Raw genomic sequence first — 23,956 nt, forward strand, 5'->3', positions numbered from 1 at the left:
TCTCTTCTACGATCCCTTACGTGTTGTCATCTCCGTAATTTGTATTTACCCCTATGCCCTAAAAGGCTAAAAACACATACTATGAAACACATTTTTTGTATTTAAAAAAATCCATTTTTTTTAAATGTAATTAACAATGCTAAATATAAAAACCCACCATCCGAAAATAATATTATTTTATATCTTTTTAAAACACAAAACTTTTCTTTGTATTAATAAAATCAGGATTTTTAAACATAATTTATAATTTGCAGTGATATATATATAACCTACAATCTTAAAATAACTATTTTTAATATAATGACAATTTTTTTGGTTGCTATAAATTAAAAATCTCAGTGTATAGTCACGAGATTGTGCTGATAGTTCTTATCATAGAAAAAAATATTTTATCGCAAAAAATTGTACGTAACTTGTGGATAAGACGACGTATATACTAGTATATGCATGGATAACGGATTCATTCAAAGTATCTGAATGATCCACAAGCGAAAGAGTGTGGTATCATGTCAATATATATAGTAAGTGTTAGTATACGTGTACGTAATACAAGTTTAAACTTCAAATGTTACGTATTCTATATAACTTACAAATACACAATATTGCCAAATTCGTGTTCATATCATATTTTTAAGTAGTTATAAGTTGGAAACTATATGCGCAACTACAAACAAAGATGCGAATGATTTGAATATATATATATATATATATAAACAATAACAGAGGAAAGGATCATCACAGTAGAAACCCTAATCATTTTATATTCTTACGTGTCAAATTACGAATGGTCATAATCAGAGTAGAGAAGAAGAAAGAATGTCGATGAATGGAAAAAGTTTGACTTGTTAAGTCCCAACTGTCAATTTCCCAGTAAGACACATATCTTCTTTACATCTACACATAAATGCTTTATTGCAAAAATAACGATATAAAAAAAGAATATCACAAAAACCTAGTATTTATTTTTTAGATTCTTTACTGTTGTATATATAGAAGTTGCTCGACTGGTCATTTTTACAATAAAGCAATCAGCTCAAACAGAGTAAAGAAAGAGAGAGAAGAAAGAAAAAATAAAAAGAAAAAAAGAGAGAGTGAGTGATAGAGAGAGAGACTATGGATCCTGAAGGTTTCACGAGTGGCTTATTCCGGTGGAACCCAACGAGAGCAATGGTTCCAGCACCATCTCCGGTTCCACCTCCGCTGCAGCAACAGCCGCCAACACCTCAGACGGCGGCTTTTGGGATGCGACTCGGTGGCTTAGAGGGGCTGTTTGGTGCTTACGGTATACGTTTCTACACGGCGGCGAAGATAGCAGAGTTGGGTTTTACGGCGAGCACGCTTGTTGGTATGAGGGACGAGGAGCTTGAGGAGATGATGAATAGTCTCTCTCATATCTTTAGGTGGGAGCTTCTCGTTGGTGAACGGTACGGTATCAAAGCTGCCGTTAGAGCTGAACGGAGACGATTGCAAGAAGAGGAAGAGGAGGAATCTTCTAGACGCCGTCACTTGCTACTCACCGCCGCTGGTGATTCCGGTACTCATCACGCTCTTGATGCCCTCTCCCAAGAAGGTACAGTGATATTGAATACATATCAAAAATATCGCACGTTTGATATATATAATACTGTTCTATATATCTATGTTCACGTGACTAGTAGAAACATATTTATGAATCTTCCCAAAAACACATCAGCAATTATATATAGTTGTGATCTGCATAATTTATGATTAAGCTTCTGATACAAAATACAGATATTGTTTTGAGCCTCTCGAGTACAACTTCAAATTCTACACATATATCATATATATATATATATATATATATATGTCTAACGATAAATAAAAAATGCATAATTGATAGCACTATTTAGAGCTAGTGTGTATGAAGTGGTAGTCTGGTTATAATTGATTAGACCTAGTGCAAGAAGTACGAGGATTAGTATCGTGTATAGTAGGAAACTCAAAGAGTATACGCATAAACTTGATTAAAATAATGTTATAGTGACAAGTTACATATGTAGATGATTGGACAGGGTTATCAGAGGAACCGGTGCAGCAGCAAGACCAGACAGATGCGGCGGGAAATAACGGCGGTTATTGGGAGGCAGGTCAAGGAAAGATGAAGAAACTGCAACCGCAAAGAAGGAGAAAGAAACCAATGGTGGCATCAGTTGAAACCGACGATGACGGAAACGAAGGTGAGGATGACGACGGGATGGATAACGGTAACGGAGGAGTAGGAGGAGGTAGTAGTGGTGGGTTGGGAACGGAGAGACAGAGGGAGCATCCGTTTATCGTGACGGAGCCTGGGGAAGTGGCACGTGGCAAAAAGAACGGTTTAGATTATCTGTTCCACTTGTACGAACAATGCCGTGAGTTCCTTCTTCAGGTTCAGACCATTGCTAAAGACCGTGGCGAGAAATGCCCCACCAAGGTATCTTTCGTGATCTAATCCTAACCGTTCATTTACTTTATGAGAAAAAAACAAAATAAAAATTGTGTCGGAATTAATGGGGTATGGTAGGGAAACTATAGACTATAATCATGGACAGCTGTTCTAAAAGTAAGTTTGACAAGTCACGAGTACTTCAGGATTTTTTATTTTTAATTTTAATTTTGGCTATGTCTGGCATAGATTTATAGGTTCTGATATTTTGTTTTTTCTTTTTAGTTACCATCATGTCTTCAGAATAAATATTAGTTAGATTGCAATTTTAAAATTTTGACAGTAAACCGTACGAAGACGTGTCGAGTTAGGGAAAGGACTCTGTTGTTTTTGGGTAAAACGACATGAGATTGTTAGATACGATATCCTCATTCGTTACATACAATTTCTGCATGCATTCACAGTTCACACACATACGTATAGGACTTTTCGACAATTAAATAGGGATATTTGTATCTATATATATATAAATAATATTTTTAGAAACAGGCTATTGCTCAGCGGATAATAGAGGGTCTTCTTTCCTCTAGTGATGATAGTACAGAATCCATGAGCTCTGTGCCATTGCTTTGCTTGTACAGACGCACGTTATTAAAATCTGAGGTTTACAGATCATAACCAGAAAACAAAAAAAAAACAAAATTTCTAATTTTATTTGTTTTCTTTCTAAATTTATTGGTCTCAATATTTTGCTTATCATTTTTCTTTTTGGGTGCAGTTACTTATCTAGACTAACAAGTAATTAATTTTCTATTATGGAGTTGCTCTTTAATAATTTTTTTTTGTTTGATTTATTATATTGTGTTTAATGTGTAGGTGACGAACCAAGTGTTTAGGTACGCGAAGAAGTCTGGAGCGAGTTACATAAACAAGCCCAAAATGCGACACTACGTCCACTGTTATGCTCTCCACTGCTTAGACGAAGAGGCTTCAAACGCTCTTCGGAGAGCGTTTAAAGAACGCGGTGAGAACGTTGGCTCGTGGCGTCAGGCTTGTTACAAGCCACTTGTTAACATCGCTTGTCGTCATGGCTGGGATATAGACGCCGTCTTTAACGCTCACCCTCGCCTCTCTATTTGGTATGTCCCCACTAAGCTGCGTCAGCTTTGTCATTTGGAGCGGAACAATGCGGCTGCTGCTGCTGCGGCTGCCGCTTTGGTTGGCGGTATTAGCTGTACGGGATCGTCGACGTCTGGACGCGGTGGATGCGGCGGTGACGAGTTGCGTTTCTAGTTTGGTTTGGGTTGTTGCGGTTTACTTATTCGTTATCCTAAAATTCCTAATTAGTTATTAGTCTTTAGTTTAATTAGTCCTTTTGGCTAATTTGTTCTTCTTTTTCTCAACCCCTTTTATTTTTGCTAATGTTATACAACCCCTAGTTTAACCCACTTTGTCAAAATCAAGGCAATTTGATACAATTGAGTTAAGTTTGAGCATTGAAAGTAAACCATTCGTAAACACTACTTCTCCATAGAGAAAAAGAAACAAAAGAAATGTGATGGTTTTTGATCAGAAAAATTACACTCTAACATTATACTGTAATAACATATTGTAAGGTTTAATTAGAGTGCTGCTTCTATAAATAACATGCTGCTTCTATAAATAACATGCTGCTTCTATAAATAACATGCTACTTTATTAAATACTTTAGTGAAGTAGTTAAAAAAAAAATTATAAACAACATATAGAAGTAGCATTTTTTGATTTTTTTTTTTCGTGATGTTTTGCAAATAAAAATGTCTAATAGTCATTTTTACCTAATTAATTTTCATAGTCATTTTGTGCATTTATCCTAAAATATATTTGGGTTAATAAATAATGGGCCAAGCTGATTCGAGACGTACGATGGGCCGGGATTATATAAAATTGGTGTGCGAGAGAGATTGTTAAACGACGAAAACTCAAAGAGGAGAATTGAGTAAACGACGACTGTTTGAAATTCGAATCCTTTCTCTTCCGACTTGTGATATCACTTCACCTCCTCCTACAATGGAGTTCCCGCCAAGATCGTTTTATCCACGGAGGTTTCAGGCCTCTCCGGCGCAACACACGACGGTGGAGAGTGCTGCAGCAGTATCGGCGCCAGATCTCCGGGATAAGCTCGCGACGCTGGTCGATCGCAACAAGAAAGTGAAAATGGCGTACAATCAACTCCAATCGCAGATCGCGTTCGGCCTTGTCGAAGTAAAGATACATCCTCTTCTCTATTGTGCTAGATTTTGATTTCTTCTCAGTAGATTGAAGCTCAATTTTGAGTGTTACAACGGATTTGAGATAGGTTTATCGTATTCTCTGGTTTGGTAGATTCGTAGATTCGAAGCTTGATTTGAACGATTCTGAGTGTTGCAACGAATTGGAGAGAGTTAATCGGATTCTACGGTTTGGTAGATTTGTCGATTCAAGCTTGATTTGAACGATTGAATTTGAGATAGGTTTTCGTAATTTAAAGGCAGGAGAAGTTTTCGAGTCTTTGGCAATCCCTTTGATGAAGCTGGTTGGGCTGAAGACGTCGGAGATGGAGAATGAAGGGAGAACCTCCACCTTTATTTTCAATACTGTGAGTTATATTCAATCCTCATCTTCTAGAAATTATGCTTCAATTGCATAAAATTTCAGATCATTATTCTAATGTCATCAGGGAAGATATCATATGGATACTGCCCAAAATGGAACCCGGTCTGGTGATCTGAACAATCAAATTCGCAGTTCAAAGGTAGTATACATCATGATTCTTATAACATCTTTCTGCCTAGTTCTGATATAGGTTGAATGTGAGCCAATTAATATGATTCTGAATCTGTAATGTGTCTAGTCAAGATTCATTCTGGTGATGCTTTATATACGTGTGCCTATTTCTTGCTATAGATGGAAATGCCAATAAAGCAATTTGAGTCTGAAACTGTAACTTGTCTAGACAATTTTTACTTCGTTGATTGTTTATATAGTATGTCTAACTTATTCTGCTAGATATTGAATGCAAACCAATTGATATGCTTTTGGAAGATTCCTTATATATGTATGCCTAGTTCTGCTATAGAGAGCCCTGGAGAGAACCAATCAATGTGATTTGAAACTGTAATGTGTCTAGTCAAGTTTCATTTTGGTGATTCCTTATAACTGTTTGCTTAGTTCTGCTATAAGATTGAATGTGAACAAATCGTTAGAATTGTGAGATGCAGTTTCTCTAACCCAAGTGGGTTTGTTCCTCAGAAGTTCATGTGTTGTATTGTGATTCTGTAGGAAGAAAACTATGCTGCTAAAGTCGAATCAGCGGGGAAAGAGATCCTGCACAAACATAAGGGGCAACTGAGACAGTTAATCCATATGCTGAGGCAAATTGAAACACAAGTGAATTCACATCGGGAAGAGATTCTGCAGATGGTTGACGATCGCAGAACCTACTTCCAAGATTTCATCCAGAAATCTCTTTATTACCTAAGCTCGGTTCACAGCAAAAACCATGACACTTTCCCTGTCACAGTGAAGCTCCTTCGTGTCCTATTTAATAACATCAATGAGGTGCTTGGTTCAGTAGATACTGGTGTCAATGATCTTATGCAGGCTTTAGCAAAGAATATGTGTCACCCGATGACCAAGTACGTAGGCAACTTGGCAGCTGAAATAAAGCTTGGCCCTTGTGTGGAACTGATGGATGTAGTGAATGAGATGGAGAGAGCAAACGCAGCTACAATGAGAGAGCTGCAAGATGCTAGAGAAAGGATTAGACTTGCAGAAGAGACGAAGATCGACGCTTTACTGAAGCTGAAAAAAGCTGAAGATCATGTTCAGAGAATGACAACATCTGCCAAATATCTTCTACCCTCGAGTCAGAAGAAGAAACAAGCTGAACATTCTATTACCGGCAAGGTATAATTTCGAGAATGAGTTTTGTTTATGGAAAGCTCCGATGATTAACAACACTAAAACGTTTGTTTTTTTCATCCTTTTGTCCATGTAGCGTATTAGCACAGAGGGAGGCCGACAACACGAAGAGAAACTACTGTGGGAAGTACTGAGCAAAAGGAGAAAGCAACAAGAACCAGATAGTCCAATGGGACCTAAAGAGCTTATCAGACAAGCAGACACAAAGCAGAAGCCATTGGTGACAATTCGACGAAGTGCAAGGTTAAATTCTCAAAAAGCCCGTCCTGATTCTTTGATCCCACTTGGTTTGTCACCTTCTGCTAGAACAGTAACCTGGAGGTAAGTAAAGTAAGCACAAGTCTCACGCATTGCATCAGAATCTATCCACAATATGCTTCTTTATTACTTAGAATCCTTTTTTTTTTTATGTCATTAGTTACACTTTGATTAGCCTTGGTATTTCTTGAGAAGATCAAGTCGTTGATAAACCGTGATGTGAATTTCGCTGTGACCAAAATATGTATAATCAAAGCGTATAAATTCAAATCTAAAAAGTTAGGGACAAAAGAAGAATATCTTTAAAAATTAAGGGATTGTGCTCCCCAATATCCACGTTTTATTAAAGTGGGCCTAAGTTTTAAATTGAAGGCCCAATTTTACCTTCCGACGTCGGTTAGGGTTCTTTATTGATGATATCACCTGAAACACCTAGTTTCTCCCTCCGCCTCCGTCACAGAACGCAGAACTAGGTGGTTCATCGTGGTCGTCATATCCCTAAATTCCTCGATTCCGATACAAAAATAAATAAACTTATAACCGTCTCTTGTTCTCCGGGTAAGGTTCTCAAGGTCGATTAGCTTCATACACTTAACGACTTGTCTCTGTTTCGAATTCTACGTTGTGTGTGTTATTTCTCCATTCTGTTACGAGAATTCTTATACCGTACTTACATTGTCAGGTATTTACACATCTGTCGAAGTCTCCAATCATCGGTTCGATTAATCACTAACAATGGTATGTGTAATTTCCCGATTAGAGTCTGTTTTATTGAAATTTATAACAAGTTAATAGTGAAATCAGCACAAATTATTGAAATCGTGGTATCTCCGTGACCTTGATTACTTGATCCTGTTGAGCTGTGTACGTTTCAACAGTTTCTTAAATTTGTGTGGAGGCTGCAAGAAACTATGATATTCTCAGTGATTGATTACGTTAATTGAAAATTTTCATGAATACTTGTTGTGTGCAGGCTGCAAGAATTTTGGCGAGTGTGATTGTGATGGGCTCTACAATCATAGGTAGGGCTTGTGCTCAGGCATATCGTCAGGCGCTTGCAAGTATGTCTTTTAAATTACAATGTTCTTCTGCTCTGCTTTTTCTTTTGTTTCTGGACAAGAATGAATTTATCAAAGATTCGTTCTTTGTGTGAGTGTGTATGTGTTTAGAATGGTTGATAAACATTGTTTGGAATGGTTAACAGATGCATCAAGATCCGGGGTTGCGCATGAAGCAGCTCAAAATTTGAAGAGAGGGAGCAGAGGGATGTTAAGTGAACTAGAAGCTAGAGAGATTCTTGGTGTAACCGAGAAATCATCTTGGGAAGAGGTTCTTAAGGTATAGTTTCTACTGCTAATTGAAAAGATATACTAAAAATAACCTTTTTTCTTATTAAGATTGTGTTATGATGTTTTTTTTGTAGAAATACGACATATTGTTCGAACGCAATGCACAGAACGGAAGCTTCTATCTCCAATCAAAGGTCCATAGAGCTAAGGAATGCTTAGAGACTGCATATCAGAATACTAAAACAAGCGCATGATCAAGTAATAAAAAAACTTTTCAAGCAAAATCAGGAATATATATCTTTTGATACAAGTTTATTAAGTTTTAGATCGATAAGTTTGAAATCTAAGTGAGAAGACGGTGGAGAAAGCCGCAAAGTTTGAAATTAGAGGAGGTCGGTGTTGCCGGAGTGCTGACAGTTACCGACTCACCGGCCGTTGTTAAAGTCTATTCTTTTTTTTTTCAGTTGACTTTATTGTTCTTAGGTATGCTCGTTGAATTATCTGAGATTGAAAAATCTGTCTATTCTAATGCCAAATATATTGACCAACAAAATCGCACGTAGATAAATCACGTTCCTAACCAATTTATCGTTGATTATTTTTCAATTAATCACGCAACTTTATGATGAAGTATATAGTTCGGTGCGGTATCTAATTTTGTTTTGTTTCTATTTTAGTCAAGAGATTTTAAAAATACACAATGTGTTTTGTTGAATACTTTATATTTCATGTTTGATAGTCAACTAAACTGATAGAGTTGCACTAGGGTAGTAAACAAAACCAAGTGGTCTGACACAAGACTTTGAAGTCCAAGTCCAAGTTTCCAAGTGGCTTTGAGATTGATTGCGCAAAGTTGCGGCGGTGTCTATTACACGTCTAAGCCGCTCCGAACGCGAATAATATAGGGTTTTTGAATCATAGTACAAAATTACACAACCGAATCAAAGATTAAGAGAGGAAGCTTTTTATTTATAATTTGAAGTTCGGATGTTTTACTTGTGCACAAGTCGGCCACCGAATATTGTGTTTCACACCCTAAACTAATTACTGATTTTGTAAAAACTTATAAAGTCAACTAAAATAATTAAAGTGTTTGATGTGAACATATGATTTGATTTTGCATAGATGGTATTACTAGCACTGAGTTGAAGCTTGGTCAAACATTAACGGAACATATAATACTATTGCACACCCAAGTTAAAACAAGAATTACGTCTTATGTAATAAGCATTTTATCTCGCGGTGAGATTATCTTGTCACTTATGACCAAAAATGTTGCAGCTGATTAAATCAAGAAAATAGACTTATACGTTCAAGAAATCTTAAAAGGGAGGACAAAAATTAACACTCAAAATCAGAAACATATCATCACCTAAACTTTTATGAGACTTAATCACAAGTAATTCAAATCTCTTAATGAATTTCTCAAAAACCTGAACGAGAAGAGGAAGAAGAATCCCCGAAGTGCCAAAACCTGGCATAATCTTGCTCTTCTTGTTGCCTAGAAGAGCCACCAGAAGACGAAGAAGTAGTTGTAGCTGCAGTAGTAGTACTATGATCATATGACATTGAATATCCGCTACCGCTAGTGGTACCATATCCCCCTCCCAAATTGAAACTTAGCATATCGTTACTACTCCCATCTTGATAATATTGGTTGTATGGTATATTATTTTGCGGTTGGATTTGTGGAACTTGATTTGAGGAGTAATAAGTAGAGTTACTTCCTAGTTGAACCCTCTCCGGGAAATTGAGTTTGGCTTTGCTTCCTTTGAACTTTAGAGCTGCTTCATCATATGCTAAAGCTGCCGACTCAGCGGTTTCAAATGTCCCGAGCCACACGCGTGCCGCCTTTTGTGGATCTCTAATTTCGGCTGCCCACTTTCCCCATGGCCTTTGCCTTACCCCTCTATAATGCCTTCTCCTCAAGTTTCCTTAATTATATTGAAGTCACAAAAACATTGAAATCATTATTAAATCTTTGCCATGGTCTAAGCATACATATATGCATAGTGCATGTAAACATTTTAGATGTTTCATTGTACGGATTTACATGTATATCATAATATATTGGGGCTAACTTATTTAAACCATATATACTACCAACAAGATCTCCATGTTACAACTTAAAACTCACATTTTGGTAAAGGAGTGCTGAAAAGCATAGTTTAAGTTACAACTGTCTATTAAGTTTGGTTTTTACTTCTGATATGAAATTTTCACAAAATTTCCAAATTCTTGAACATAGTTTCAAACATTAAAAGAAAAAAAGACACAACATAAAGATGAATATGTATACCTTCAACTTGATGAGTAGGAGCCACTTGTTGATTAGGGTCGTCTTGTGGATTATACACATAAGGATGGTTATCAATAATGTTATCATGAGGATTGCTTTGTTGGTTTCCGATTACTTGAGTCAAGGCCGAGACCATAACACGCATGTCGTGTTGAGATCGGGCCGAGAAAGCCGGGAATAAGTTCTCATCTCCCTCTTTTTCCTCAGATTCATTGGAGGGCCAGTTCCCATACATTCTAGGATCCACTTTTGCTAAAAATTAGTTACAAAAAAACTAACCTTTTCTCTAGAAAATATCAAAATCCGATATAGGATTTAGAATCTTGGGTTGTTTAGTGTTTTCTTTGTGATATCTTTCAACATCAAGAACAAGAAAACGATAAGGAGCGGAGACGAAATTAGATTGAAGTCAAATGAAGAAAGAGAGAGTAAAGTTTTTTTTGGGGGTTTGCAATCTTTGAGGCTTTTTTATATATAGAGGAAGTGTTCTACGTGTGAACATATGAACTACAAAAAAATATACGTTTTAAGTTTGATTTATTTTTTGGTTCTCTCTCTTTTTCCATTTCATATTCTTTCGTCTTTAACAATTAGTTTATATGTGCATGCTTTGTTATCATATTTTAAAAATATGTTTGTACGATCAGTACGGGTCGATGTACTTATAAAAATGAAGACATGAGAATGTTTGTTATAAACTTTTCTTAATAAGGAAAGTGTATGTGAACTTAAATATCAAAGGAGGATGATATTATGTTCTATAAAGATTACTACAAGAATACTACACCTACACGAGATGGAAATTAAAACTAAACATGCAAAAGTGAAAAGAATACAATAAAGAAGATAAGAAACTGCGCATGCATGTTCATGTTTTGTTTAAATCATTTTTTTTTTGTGTGAAAGGGTTTAACGCATTCATGGAACCGAAGGAAATATCTAATAGGTTTTTTTTGTTTTTTTTTTTATGAATAATAATTTTAAAATATAAAAGCAGTATCGTGTTCTCTTAGTTGTAAATGTAATGTAAACCGACACTTATTTGTTTCGTCAAAAACCGACATTCTCTAAAAAATGACCCTATAATAATATTAATTAAGTGATGTAAACCGACACCTTTTGTATGTCGAACGTGAATTAAAAAAGGAAATAGTTAAGAGTTTGCGTACGTGAGAAGTGAATCTAATTTTTAATGACTGGTTGACTAAATATTATTTGCAACAAGACCTCTAAATCCAAGAACCGTGTGTACACACTCAAACTGAAAGGGAAGCTTTTTTGAAGTCTTTTCGAATTGTTTCCCAAGACTCCTTTTTGCATACTCTAGAAGAGTCAGAGAATCGCGACAAGGCATCGTAAAGGTGTAGACACTCAATGAAAAGTTATCTAGCTAGTAAGCACATTATATTATTGTGTCGTATGAATTTGATTAAATGTATATAGATATATAGTTGCTAATGTAAGGGTTGAGTTGTGTACACGTTTCTACTTTCGAAAGGAGATAAATTGTTTACTTCATGGAGGAGCACTTGCCTAACTAAATTTTATTGGTTTGAATGTAAAAAAGTTTTGATATATGAATAAGTCTTGAACCAAAAAGTCAAGAGCTAACTAAGTTGACAGGTAGAGAGAACTTATAACTACAATGTGTCAAGTGGATATAATGTAAGACTTGTAAATGTAATCCACACCCACTTTGACTAACAAAAGATCATGTGTGTGTACTGCATGCGTAGTTGTTAGGTTCAACTACCATTTCCCTAACCGGCGGTTTTATTTATGTTTATGATCAAAATTTTCTTTAAACTACAGCATTACCGTAAAAATGTATTTGGTCTCACTCCCTCTACATTTTAGATCACCGTGTGACAGTGACGCCTAACTATTTATTTATTTGACGGAAAATTTTATTGTGATGAATAATAATACCGTTTGACATTTGTTCACTTTTCTAAACGATCATAACGTTATTCAATTTCAACCCAACATAATTTTTTACATTATCTGATATTTGGTTTACCATTTGTTCAAAATTCTCTTTGTAATAAAAGAAAGATGCAGAAAACAGATCTCTTCAAATTCCAAATCTTGAAGGAAAGAAAATCAAACACAAAATGTTGTATATCAGTCTCTTCATTTGAAACCATATACTACATCCTACCAGATTCACACAATTCTTAGAAGAAAAGAGAAAAAAAGAGAGCCAATGTAATGGCGTAAAACGACGACGATTACCCGTCGTAGTGGTTGTATAATATGTACACACTTCATTTACACACGAGGTCGTTTCATGGAGGAATAGGTTTCATATTACGGATTCTCATATACGTCAAAAACTGTGAAGGCAATTCTGCAAGAAGCGCTTGTACTACTGAGATCTCTCCATCTGCAAAATAATACAAACACTAACACATTAAAAACCCCACCAAACCAGAAAACTAGCGTTCTCATGGGTCTCATCCGGTTATAAACTCCATAATCAAACTACACTTACATTGGACGTCTCGTAGTGCTACAAACTGAACAATATCTCGTGAAGCCAGTCGACCGCTCGAGCTCTCCAACCTTTCTCCTCTGTCTGCGTCTAGTATCTATAAACAAAAGTACAATTTATACAAGATACTTGTAACAATCTTAAATGTAACTGTTTTTTCTCTAAAGGCAACACTGTTTTACCTCCATTTCTTTAAAATCAGCTCCTCCAACTCCTACAATGAGGATTGATAATGGCAGATCCGATGCACTGACTAATGCGTCTTTTGTTTCTTGAAGATCTGTTATAACACCATCCTGCATGCAACAAGAGTTTTTGGTTTGTAAACAATCTCTGATTTGTTATTTTATGTGATGTAGGTTTCTATTTATATATAATATACTCACTGTGATGATCAATAAGACGTAATACTTCCGTGAACCTTGAGCTAGAGACGTGCTGGCGATCATTGCAGCAGAGTTGATCACCGGACCAAAAAGGGTAGGTCCTGCAAGAGAGACATTGAAGAGGGCACTGGTGTATGAATTCATGATACCTTGAATCCCATCCACCTGAGAGAGAAAAAAAAGCATAATTGGCGTGTGAATCGAGAACATATCAAGTTTAATTTTAAAGTCGAGTTTGTGTACCTCAGAGTATGAACTGCTTCCGTTGAGGTTAAAGCAATGGGAAACTGGACTGTCAATTGGACGAGCTCCGAATCCCCAGGCAGGGAAACGTTTGTCTGAGTCATAAAACTGCAACACTTCTCCAACATCCACTATTGCCTGAGATAAAAGAAGAGATCATGATTGTTTAGTAACAGTCACAGTCGCTGCTAATTATAAGAAAATGAAGTAACATTGAGTCCTCACTCTCTGGTAGGCATTTAATCGTCCTGAAGGATCAATGTAGTGCAAAGAATCAGGGAGGCGGGGATTTCCGTTTGAAGCTGAAGGACAGTGGAAAAGTTTGGATTAGTGTACATGAAGGCGATGGAGATAACATATATTGCTGATAATTTATTTTTGCATATATAGATAATATAACAACATCACACATTCTATGGAGAGTTTATAGGCTTTTCCGCAGTGGTGCAATACATACCTGTGAAATCAATTGCTACCATGAAGTTCAATTCAAAACCAGATGCCAAGTATTCTAGGAATGTGTGCTGGACAGTCTCGGTAAACTTGTCCACAAAAAGCTGGCTCTTTAACACCTAAAATAACGATCAATGGTATTAGATAGCTTAGATGAAAAGGCATGAAAATGTTAGAAAACCTTTTCGTATTGGTTTATACCTTGTTTTGTCCAGCACCAGTAGACAAAGATAAATTGATTCCTTGGCCAGCCAAATGAAGTTTTTCCAAGTCTGAAAGTGATTTCTGAACTTTTCTGGCCACCCAAAATAAACAAGTAGTTAAGTCAGCTAGGAGCTTAAGTCACTCCAAAAATAAGATGGACTGAGCTCTAAGATTTAGTTACCCGATAAGACTATGTTTGCCATTGGAATTAAAGTCTGAGCATTCTATTATCAGTGGGCTGTCCTGCAGGATTATAGAAAAAACTTGAGATATCTTTCTGTGAATTAACATGCATCTCGAACAGAGAAACAGACCTTGTATTCATTCATTACAAGTTATTGGAAGCTCAGATAAAAATGATCTCCCGTACCTTACTTCCCACTTGTTGAACACTAAGAAAGAGTGGTTTAAAAATTGGATTAAGATCGTTCTTCCGGACTTCAGTTTTAGACACGGGGATTGGAGTACCATGCTCTACAATCTTTGATACCACCAAAAAGGGGTCCTAAAATCAAGCGGCAACAAAAAAAATTAAGCTATATTTATATGTCAGAACCATATTTTCAGTAAAAATGGTAAAGAGAATGAGCTAGAAACTTACACTTTTTGAGAAAAGATCCTTAGATTCCAAACTGGAACATCTAAATACAATCTCTGTTGTAATCTTAGAAGCAAGGGACTCCTCAGCATGGATGATAAGCTTTCCGTCGTGAGGATGAGACTGTGGAGCAACGCCTTCTTTACGCTTGAGTTCTAACGTGCTTGTTCTAGTTGATTTTGTGATTATCTGCGTGATTGAAAGATAAATCATAAGGTGGGCGACAAAACGAATTTACACTGTGCATAGCCAGGAAACAAGTGCACACACATTGCAATGCTAATATCTGTCAGTAAAATAACAAGGGAAGCATTTAAGCAGTGGATACCTCAGACAATGCACATGTTGCCTCACCAAGAAACTGCTGATCGTCAAGCTTAAGCATCTGGAAAAGTAAATCTTCAGTGGTAAGTACACTATGTGTATGTATTACACGCTTTACTAAACTAGGTTGTGCATGACAACTATTCAACCATTTTCTTCCCTACTGAAATTGAAACAATGCAATGCTCATATTGACATATAAAGAGACATCAAAATAGGAAAAGTACCTCTGCTCGTGAATTTTGGAATTTGGTGTCAACGTCAAACACACGAAACCTGGTACATAAAACCTTTCAGTAGGTAAGAAGAACAAGAAGGTTGAAACAAAACAAAAAAGGAGAGATAAAAAGAAGCTTACACCAAAATCTGGACAGTCTCAAAATGATAAGCGAGAGTAAATTTCTTAATCCATTTGGGAGCTAAAGAGTTCAAAACAACTTCACTGCGAAACACTTCAGAAAGAGTTGCATCCTTTTCTTTTTTATAAACAACCACCATTGGATCACTCTGGCAGAAACATTTCATTTAAGTAGAGAGGATATCAAAAAAACACATAGGAGCAGCCAAAAATTTGAAAAGCAAAAGTAAAGTTAAAACTAACCTTGGAGAGCACGTCTCGATCTCGCAAATTAGAAGCAGAAAACGATAGCTGCATAAATAAACAAAAAAAACAAAAAATCGTCAGATACAAAGAGACTCGTAAATTGTGAAAAACGTGTTTGGCGGAGGGAGAGATTAAAGAATAAAAACCTCGATCTGAGAGAAGAGACCGTTGAAGCCTTTAGACTTAAGAAAGTAATCAAGAGCGTCGTTAGTAGTGGCGAGAGCGGCGGAGGAAGAACTTCCACCAACGCCGGCAATAGCACCAGAACCGGAAGAGACATCGGAGCAGCAATTCCCCATTGGATATAAAATCCTCTCTCTCTCAATTTCACTTCACAGATTAAAAAAAAAAAAAAAAAACTGCGGGAATCAGAAGAAGCACTTTGTATCGAAACAACAACCGTTTTTGAGAATTTGTGTTTGGCACCCGGAAGAAGAAGAAGAAGAACGGAGAGAAAACGCAAAAAAAAAAGAAATTGGGAGAGCAGAGAGTAAATGGGACCCAACACAAAACTTGTCCAAGTCAATCTTGTTTTTTTTTTTTTTCAATTGACTCCCTCCAACACACCCTTTTTATAGTTGTTTTTTTCTGTCATCATTTATTTAATTAATATTAACTTTACAAAAGGAAATACTGGTATATATATATATATATTTTTTTATAACACGAAGTATCCCAGAAACGTTCAGCTATTTTCTGAGAAATTAACTTTTGTATTTATTAGCTTCTTTTTAGTAAACGTGTCAGTCAATTTGAAACAAATATAATTATGTACAAAATTCAAAAAATTATCGATAATTTACCATTCTTTTTTTTAAAGCATATTGTTGTTAATTAATAGAATCAGTGTTAATTAATTTTGATAATTTACCATCCTTTTTTTTTTAATAATTGGGATCAATCATGTTATTTTGCAATACACTTGTGTTTCTTTTTTCTTTAAGCCAACTAGACCTGTCATTCTTTTCTGGGTTTTAAATAATTTTTTTTTTTTTTTTTTAATTCACAGTAAAGTTGAGAGAAATTTTCAAACTAGTACAAATTGTTACACTATTTGGCAGTTGGCACAACTATTTGGAAAAAACGTTACAAAATTGCCCATAGATTGAGAGTATTAGGAAAATAAAATACCCACTACTGGTGAGAATTATTTACACACATTTTACATGGTTTAATTATTTACCATGGAGGAGGAGACCGTCTTATTTCTTTCTAATCTCTCTTTAAGTCGTTTTGGTTTACACAACTCTGAAATTTTGTGGAAACAATCCTATAATGACTATGTTTATGTGACTTTCAAAATTGGATAAGGTATCTAGTTAATATACATACACACAAACATATTATATAGACATTATTGAGTGATAAGCCCATGCTATTTTCTTCTTTGTCAATCATATTTTGATGATCTGTGATCTACAACAACCACAGAGCTGTAAACAGACAGGACCATTGACAAAAGAAAGAAGAAGAGGGCAGGACCAGAGCCCTACGTAAATTTCTGTAGCTAACAAATGTTATACATATACAATAGAGGGAAAGAGAGGTGTGATTTAATATCTTTTAGTTGCAGAAAATCAGAAATGGAAAAAGCTTATCCTTTTTGAGAAAAACAAACAACATGTGAAATTGCAGTGCAAGTGCTCAAACATTCATAGTGGGAGACTTGGGACCCCAAGAGAAAACTCAAAACCAAAGCAAAGTCTTTCTTTTTCTACCAATAGATAGGGCTTAGGGTTTAGAGCAAATTATTCTTAAAAGCCAATAAGCATGTTCTTGGTCTCTAGTTTGCGTTTGAGAGAGCGATTTTGTGTGTTTTAAGGTCAACTTTTCAACTTTGAAGGTATTATTCTTAATAGCAAATCCCAAGTATTAAACAAGAACATACTAAAAGAAATGTTTTAGGATAAGTACTGATAACAGATTATTAATTTTACATCCCAATCAGAATTGCATTTCAGATTGCACTCCTGAAATGGGACTTCAAGAAGTTTTGATGGTTTGAGGCATTTCCTCTTGTGCAGCTCAGATATGAATATGATCAAACCATTATATAGAACTTTTTAAAAAAACTTACAGTAAACGAGCTGGCGACTCTAGCTATTATGTCCTTGACCTTCTTTTGAGAGCACCAGTTTGATTCCATGCCTCCCCACCACGCACAAGTTGCCCACGTCCTGAAATACCAATGCAAAGAGGTGTTTTCAGCAAACTGTTTCTCACCTGAATCGAAACAATGCTCCTCAATTGAGTTCGAAAATTCTTTACGTACACGAGAGTTAACAGAGTCCTCCCTCTGGCATCCCAGATTCGCAACACTTTTAATACGTTTGATAATAGGTTGTGGTTGCATCCGCTGTTTGAGGGTAATAAGACTGATTCACCGCATTCCAATCTGCTGTTGCAGAATATGCCTGGTTTGCAGCATTCCAATCAGCTGTCCCGGGAGCCCCTGGTACAGAACCTTGCACCAAACCTTGTTGATTGTATGCAACAGTTTGAGCATGGTATTGCGGCATGTAACCAACAGCTTGAGCATGTGGTTGCGTTGTGTATTCAGCAGCTTGAGCATGTGGTTGCAGAGCATACCCAGTTGCGGCAGCTTGGTGTTGCTGAGCATACCCGGATACTGCAGCTTGAGCATGTGGTTGCAGAGCATACCCAGTTGCGGCAGCTTGGGGTTGCTGAGCATACCCGGATACTGCAGCATAGGGTTGCTGAGAATACCCGGTTGATCCCGCATGGGGTTGCTGAGTGTACCCGGCTGTGGCAGCATGGGGTTGCTGAGAGTACTCGGTTCCTGTAGCATGGGGTTGCTGAGGGTACCCATTTACCGTAACATGAGCTTGGTGAGCGTACCCAATTTCATGGGGGTTTTGAACATATCCGGTTCCACCAGCATGGAGTTGAGTAGTATGCCCCATAGCTGCATAATATTGCTGCTGCGGATAACTCATTGTTCCAGCATACGATTGTGTACTTTCTTCCACATTCCCAGCCTGTATATGCTTGGTATAGTTACCCGCTACACTTTGAGGTTGGTGTGTGTAACCAATTGCTCCAGCAGCTGGTTGTGAAGCTTCACCATGTGCCGGTGTGGGATAGCCAGCTGTCTCAGTATGAGATTGAGAAGTACTAACTGCCTGCATATCTGGTTGTACGGACACTGGAGTATTTGAAACTGTAGATGCTTCTGGGTGATAGTAAGTCCTAGCCGGGATTTCATGCTGCTGACTAGCTTCGCCTTCCTTTTGTGATGTTGAAGTATAGAACTCACTTCTATACACACTCCCATTAGCTGTAGGTGCAGAAGGATGCTCATTCCCAGATAACGTCGACGGGTGATATTTATTATCAGAATAAGGTGACGCAAACTGGTCCTTCTCTGATGGTGTTGCCGGAGTATATTCATGTTCTGACGCCAAGCAATCTGAAGCAGTTCCATATCTGTCATTGCAAAAAAAAACCAAGCCCTATGGTTACACATTCACATATAGGTAACTGCAAAGCCAGAAAAGAGGAACAAAGTAAACATCTGCAAAGTGGAGGTCCTGGAGTCTAGCAGAGTTCTCAGATTTAGCTATGCTTTTAAACGTCTGATGGCTACAAATATCAGTTCTTTAGTGAGCTATGATCGACATATTTGGCAAAAGATAAAAGTTCAAGTTGGAACTGAAATAGGATAATAAATCAATAAAGTTATTGGCTAAAGGAATACCAAAACCCCCTACAACCATAGTTACCTCCGAATATTAGATAAAATGGTAAGGTATTTGAGTTGAGGGTCCTGTATAGATGACCGAGGAGGGTCTGACCGAGGAGGATCTGACTGAGGAGGGTCTCCGAGCAACCGTTGCTGCCGAGCTTCTGTAGGATAATAAGGCTGATTCAAATTTGACAGACCATCTCTAGGTGGGGTTGTGAAGTCGTCTTGTCTGGAGTAACTATGTTGGAGCAAAGACGTGCGGGGAGCAGACTGATGGGCCATAAGAGAGCCAGGTCGTGGTTCTCCATGACGAGCAGACACAGGATCTAAAACCGATGAAGCATTTCTAAGTTGTGTAGCAGCTATGAACCTTTCCTCAAAAGATAGAGTCCTTGGTGCTGGAGCTCTAGAAGCCAATCTATGAGGTAACAGATCGAGTTCTGGAGCATTAAATGGACGAAACAATGATAACAAAGACATAACCTGCAATCCATGGAACATTTATCATTATTGAAAGCCAAGCATGTAAGCATGGGACTTAAAAAAGCAAGAAAAAGTGTATTACTTGGTGAGGAGCAAGTTCTTGCTTAAATTTGGGTCCATTGTAATTTTCATAGATAGCAGACTTGAAAGTGTTTTCTGACAAGGGATAACAGTTCATAAGGATTCTAAATCCAACCTGCCAAAATCAAGTAAGAAAAGGAACAATCTTAGACACATTCAGTTGATGATCATATGTGTATGTGTTCACAGGAGGCTAACCTGAGCAGGATATTGCATGTCAAAAGCTTCAGGTTCAATATCCAACCTGCCAGCAGTAGTAGCTTCATAGACACCATACAAAAGTCTCTTCTCAAAGTCATAAAGGAAAAGCTTCATCCCTGGTTTGATACACTCAACAACGTCTCTTCTTCCTCTTGGAACCCCGAAAACACGGTAACGGTAGCAATCGTTTTTGGTCCTCGCATTACACATAAAGATATAACCAGGTAGGAGCTGCTCATGATGATGAACCTGAGGTCTCCTTTGTATCACTTTCTCTAATCCAGTGGGTGAGTTTCCATAAGCAGCCAAAAGGTTTCTGTTATACACAGCAGAAGCAGAGTTTTGGGAAGCAGCAACATATGCATTATTATTAGCATTCGTTTGTTCACCATCAGATAACTCCATCTCTGTCTCCATCGCTTCTGCCATCTCTTTAACTGTATTAATAACAAGTACGCGAATTGCAAAAAAAACAAATGTGAGATGAAGAAATAGTAATAGATACGTCACACGATTTGGGTTTTGAGAATCAAACGGAAAAATCAAAGAGAGAGAGAGATGAAAATGAGGCAAGAGGCAAAAAGTGACTTACCGGAATTTGAAACCCTAGGAGAGAAATTGAAAATTCAGGAAGATTGAATAAGAGAGTAATGATCAAATCAGGTCATAATTAGGTGTTGATATTTGTATTTAAGATTAGGATCAACGTGCGAATCTGAATTGATAGAAGAAGTTGGATTCTGTTCTATATAATAAGTATGTTTTTGGTTCATGAAGGGGTCGCGGAGAAGATGACTTTCACAGAGAATCACGTGACAGACGTGTAAGGCTAACTATTTAAATGGGCCAATAATTATCTAATGGGCCTTTATTAAGACCCAAATCTATAAACAAAACTAATTTACCCATCGTAAAAAAAAATAACAACAATTACAGAGAGTTGGAACTTTCTGACACAAGCCGAGACCAGACCAGAGTTGTGAAATCGATCTTTGAGTTGATTAGAGATCAGCTTTTCAGAACATAAAGCTCTGTAGTTGCCTCTTCCGGAGCTCGATATCAGCTGATTTGTATCGAAGATCAAAATCTCTATTTGTTAATTTCAGGTTCGTCCAATTGTGATAATAGGGTTTCTTAGAATCTGGGGTGATAAATTGGTTTGTCTCCTTAGTTTAAGGTTCGGCGCTTAGTTCGTGATTCCTGGGTTTCCTCTAGCTCCTGTTAAGATAGGAACCTAGGGATTGTTCTGTGCTATCTTCGATTACTGAATCTCATTAGCTGCCAATTTTGCTTCTTGATTTTAATCTTTTGAGTTCTATGTTTTGAGTGGAGGTCATCTTTTTTTCTCCTGTAGAATGTCTTCAAGGGAGAGGCTAGGTTCGAAACATCATAGCAGAGTTAGCCAAGGCATGTCAACTAGTGGGTCATCATTATCAAGGCACCATGAGACCATCTCTTTGGCTTCGGATCCGCGTCATCTTCGAGACCAACGGATGTCCCATCCCGATATTCTAGAAAACAAGATTGCAGCTCAAGCTGCTGAGATAGACCGGCTCTCTAGTGACAACAGGAAACTAGCTTCGAGCTACGTAGCTCTTAAGGAAGACCTAACCGTGGCTGACCGTGAAGTCCAGGGGCTAAGAGCTCACATCAGAAAGACGGAAACAGACACCGAGATTCAGATCCGAGCGACTCTTGAGAAAATAGCGAAAATGGAAGGTATGATTAAGAACAGAGAGAATATAAGGAGGGAGGTTCAGTTAGCTCACATTGAGGCTCATCGGTTGGCCAGAGAACGGGAAGAGCTTGCTTCACAGGTGAAGTTGGCGGTAAAGGAGTTGAAGAAGGTTTGTCTTGAGGCAGAGGGTTTGGATGCGTCGAGCCAAGAGCTTGAGCGGTTGAAAGAGGAGCACCAGAGATTACGGTAAACAGAAAAAGTCTTTTTACATGTCAAGTAACTGTTAACTATTCATCAGTTCAGTTGTTTTAACCATTTGGTTTTTTTTATGTAACAGGAAAGAGTTTGAGGAAGAGAAGAGTGGGAACGTAGAGAAACTTGAGCAATTGAAAGAGATGGAGAGGAAAATAATCGGAGCTGTTAAAACGATTGAGAAGCTGCGAAGTGAAATCGCAACCGCAAGGAGCAAAGCCGTCTGAGACCAAGAGGCTGAGGCTGGGGCTCCTCTATTTTAGGAAGGATTACAAGAGCCACAATTGTGTTCTCATTTTTCCTAATATATATATGAGGTTTCCTTTTTTCAAATCAACCTGTTCCTTCTGAAAAAGATGAGTTAGAAAAGTGCTCAAATGGTCGATCACAACATCTACTGAGAATATTTTACCACAGAAACAAAGAGTGTACTCTTCAGCATTCATAAACCACTCATCTTAGTGCCTCACTAAACGACTTGGGGTTTTCCTACAAAGTGATTGTTTGGGTTCACTGACCGGGGTGACTTGGTTTGAGAACTGACATGAACCTGAACCTTCTTCTGACTCCAACACAGTGTTCCAATGTCTCAAGTCATTAAACAAATCCCAATCCTTAAGAAGAGGTCAAGCGACTAGATCAACCTCATCGCGTTGAGGGTAAACCACATCAAGCCTCATCATACTTTTATACTGATCAGGTACCAGTGCACCACCTTGTACACACATCTGCACAACCGCAGGAGCCTTTCCGTAAAACCTCGTCAAGCTATTATCAAGAACAGAACCATCAGTAGGATCCCTAACATGCCACACATAGTTAGGACCAACCACATCATCAATAGTAGCTTCTTGCCACGCATGCATTCCGTCTCTCATCTGATGCTTTGTCGCTTTACACATCCTCACTTTGTGTCCCTTTGGACCAACCTGAATCTCTGGACAATACCCACAAGTCCACACTTTGTATCTCTCCATCAGTTTCCTAACCCCCAAAACCATTTCAAACCATGACTCCATCGTCTCAATGCTTAATTCCTTCAAACTCTTCTTCTCCTCAACCTTGCAACGATCATCTTCTTGTAAAACTACAGCAACTGCAGTCTCTGAACTTCCATCACTGACTTCCTCAAAATCTACAATCCGTCCTTCAATGCTGTACACAGGTTTCGATCTTCGCTTTGATGGGAACTTCTCAAGGTCTACACCAGCCTGTATACATAGCTCGAGAACCGCAGAGATCTTAGGAACTGTAAATCTCTCGTCGTGTATAACTCTCGGTTTGACAGCACGGTCATAAAGGTGAAAACTTTTAGGGAACAAGACAACATCGCTCACTCTTCCTCTTTTCCAGACATGAGTCGCACTTCTTGAACCACTACCTGGGCCTGTACAAGTCCTGATCTCATGACCTTCCTTGCCAATGTGAACCTCAGAGCAACATCTGAAACAAAACAAACACAAGTTCTCAAATATATAAAGCAAATCAAAAGAGAGAAGGGAGACGAATAGTAAAAGTAACCTGCAGCGATGAACAGGAACATGAGGAATGATTTTAGAGAGGCCAGAGAGCAAAGAGTTGCGGCGTCGGTGAACAGAGTGAGCAACGTGGACAAGTTCCGGAACAAGTAAACCATTATCCGGCGGATCTTCCAGAACTCGACATGGTTGTAGTTTTCTCAGTTGCTTCTCTTCTTTCGCGCGACGAATCAACTCTTTCATCGGAGTCGGGTACGGCTTCCTCTCTGATTTATCCTTCCGTGGCTTGGGTACGTCGGCGTAGAGAGGATCGTCATCATCAACAACGACAACTGGAACGTCGTGATTGGTGGTTAGAGATTTAACGGGAGTTGAATAATGAGATTTTCTGATTACGAAGACGGAGATTTGCAGAAGCTTTCGTCTCTGCATTTTTGCTCTCAAATGCACATGAAGTGTTCGATAGAATTCCCCAATGGTGATATAATTGGGTTTTCACAAGCCTTGTCACGTGGCTCTCACGTGTACCTTGCTATTACTTTTGGTTGAGATTCCCGCTTGCCTCTCTTTACTCTGCTCTCTTCAAAGCTTTGAAAA

General features: G+C 37.8%; 6 protein-coding genes and 1 pseudogene across 6 annotated transcripts; 4 read left to right on the forward strand and 3 right to left on the reverse strand.

The window, feature by feature from the left end:
- Nucleotides 1,039-3,830, forward strand: LOC104739273 (protein LEAFY). The gene is made up of 3 exons (XM_010459573.1): nt 1,039-1,570; nt 2,022-2,434; nt 3,263-3,830. Exons 1-3 carry the CDS (start codon nt 1,114-1,116, stop codon nt 3,677-3,679), a joined length of 1,287 nt encoding a protein of 428 aa, XP_010457875.1. The 5' UTR covers nt 1,039-1,113; the 3' UTR covers nt 3,680-3,830.
- On the forward strand, nt 4,348-6,653 carry LOC104739299. Its single transcript, XM_010459604.2, has 5 exons — nt 4,348-4,630; nt 4,896-5,003; nt 5,085-5,159; nt 5,687-6,313; nt 6,405-6,653. Exons 1-5 carry the CDS (start codon nt 4,436-4,438, stop codon nt 6,651-6,653), a joined length of 1,254 nt encoding a protein of 417 aa, XP_010457906.1. The 5' UTR covers nt 4,348-4,435.
- LOC104739290 (mitochondrial import inner membrane translocase subunit tim16) lies at nt 6,939-8,404 on the forward strand. Its single transcript, XM_010459592.2, has 5 exons — nt 6,939-7,144; nt 7,269-7,324; nt 7,560-7,647; nt 7,791-7,924; nt 8,010-8,404. Exons 2-5 carry the CDS (start codon nt 7,322-7,324, stop codon nt 8,127-8,129), a joined length of 345 nt encoding a protein of 114 aa, XP_010457894.1. The 5' UTR covers nt 6,939-7,144; nt 7,269-7,321; the 3' UTR covers nt 8,130-8,404.
- Nucleotides 9,039-10,676, reverse strand: LOC104739307 (ethylene-responsive transcription factor ERF114-like). The gene is made up of 2 exons (XM_010459616.2): nt 10,175-10,676; nt 9,039-9,809 (listed from the first exon to the last, which is right to left on the reverse strand). Exons 1-2 carry the CDS (start codon nt 10,407-10,409, stop codon nt 9,301-9,303), a joined length of 744 nt encoding a protein of 247 aa, XP_010457918.1. The 5' UTR covers nt 10,410-10,676; the 3' UTR covers nt 9,039-9,300.
- Nucleotides 12,197-20,722, reverse strand: LOC104756899 (annotated as a pseudogene).
- Nucleotides 20,891-22,129, forward strand: LOC104739316 (protein FLX-like 4). Its single transcript, XM_010459628.2, has 3 exons — nt 20,891-21,057; nt 21,306-21,875; nt 21,967-22,129. The coding sequence occupies exons 2-3, from the start codon at nt 21,307-21,309 to the stop codon at nt 22,106-22,108; spliced, it is 711 nt and encodes a 236-aa protein (XP_010457930.1). The 5' UTR covers nt 20,891-21,057; nt 21,306; the 3' UTR covers nt 22,109-22,129.
- Nucleotides 22,412-23,812, reverse strand: LOC104739342 (APO protein 3, mitochondrial-like). The gene is made up of 2 exons (XM_010459662.2): nt 23,403-23,812; nt 22,412-23,324 (listed from the first exon to the last, which is right to left on the reverse strand). Exons 1-2 carry the CDS (start codon nt 23,789-23,791, stop codon nt 22,508-22,510), a joined length of 1,206 nt encoding a protein of 401 aa, XP_010457964.1. The 5' UTR covers nt 23,792-23,812; the 3' UTR covers nt 22,412-22,507.

The sequence above is a fragment of the Camelina sativa genome, chromosome 2 (genome assembly GCF_000633955.1).
Source record: "Camelina sativa cultivar DH55 chromosome 2, Cs, whole genome shotgun sequence".
Classification (NCBI taxonomy): domain Eukaryota; kingdom Viridiplantae; phylum Streptophyta; class Magnoliopsida; order Brassicales; family Brassicaceae; genus Camelina; species Camelina sativa.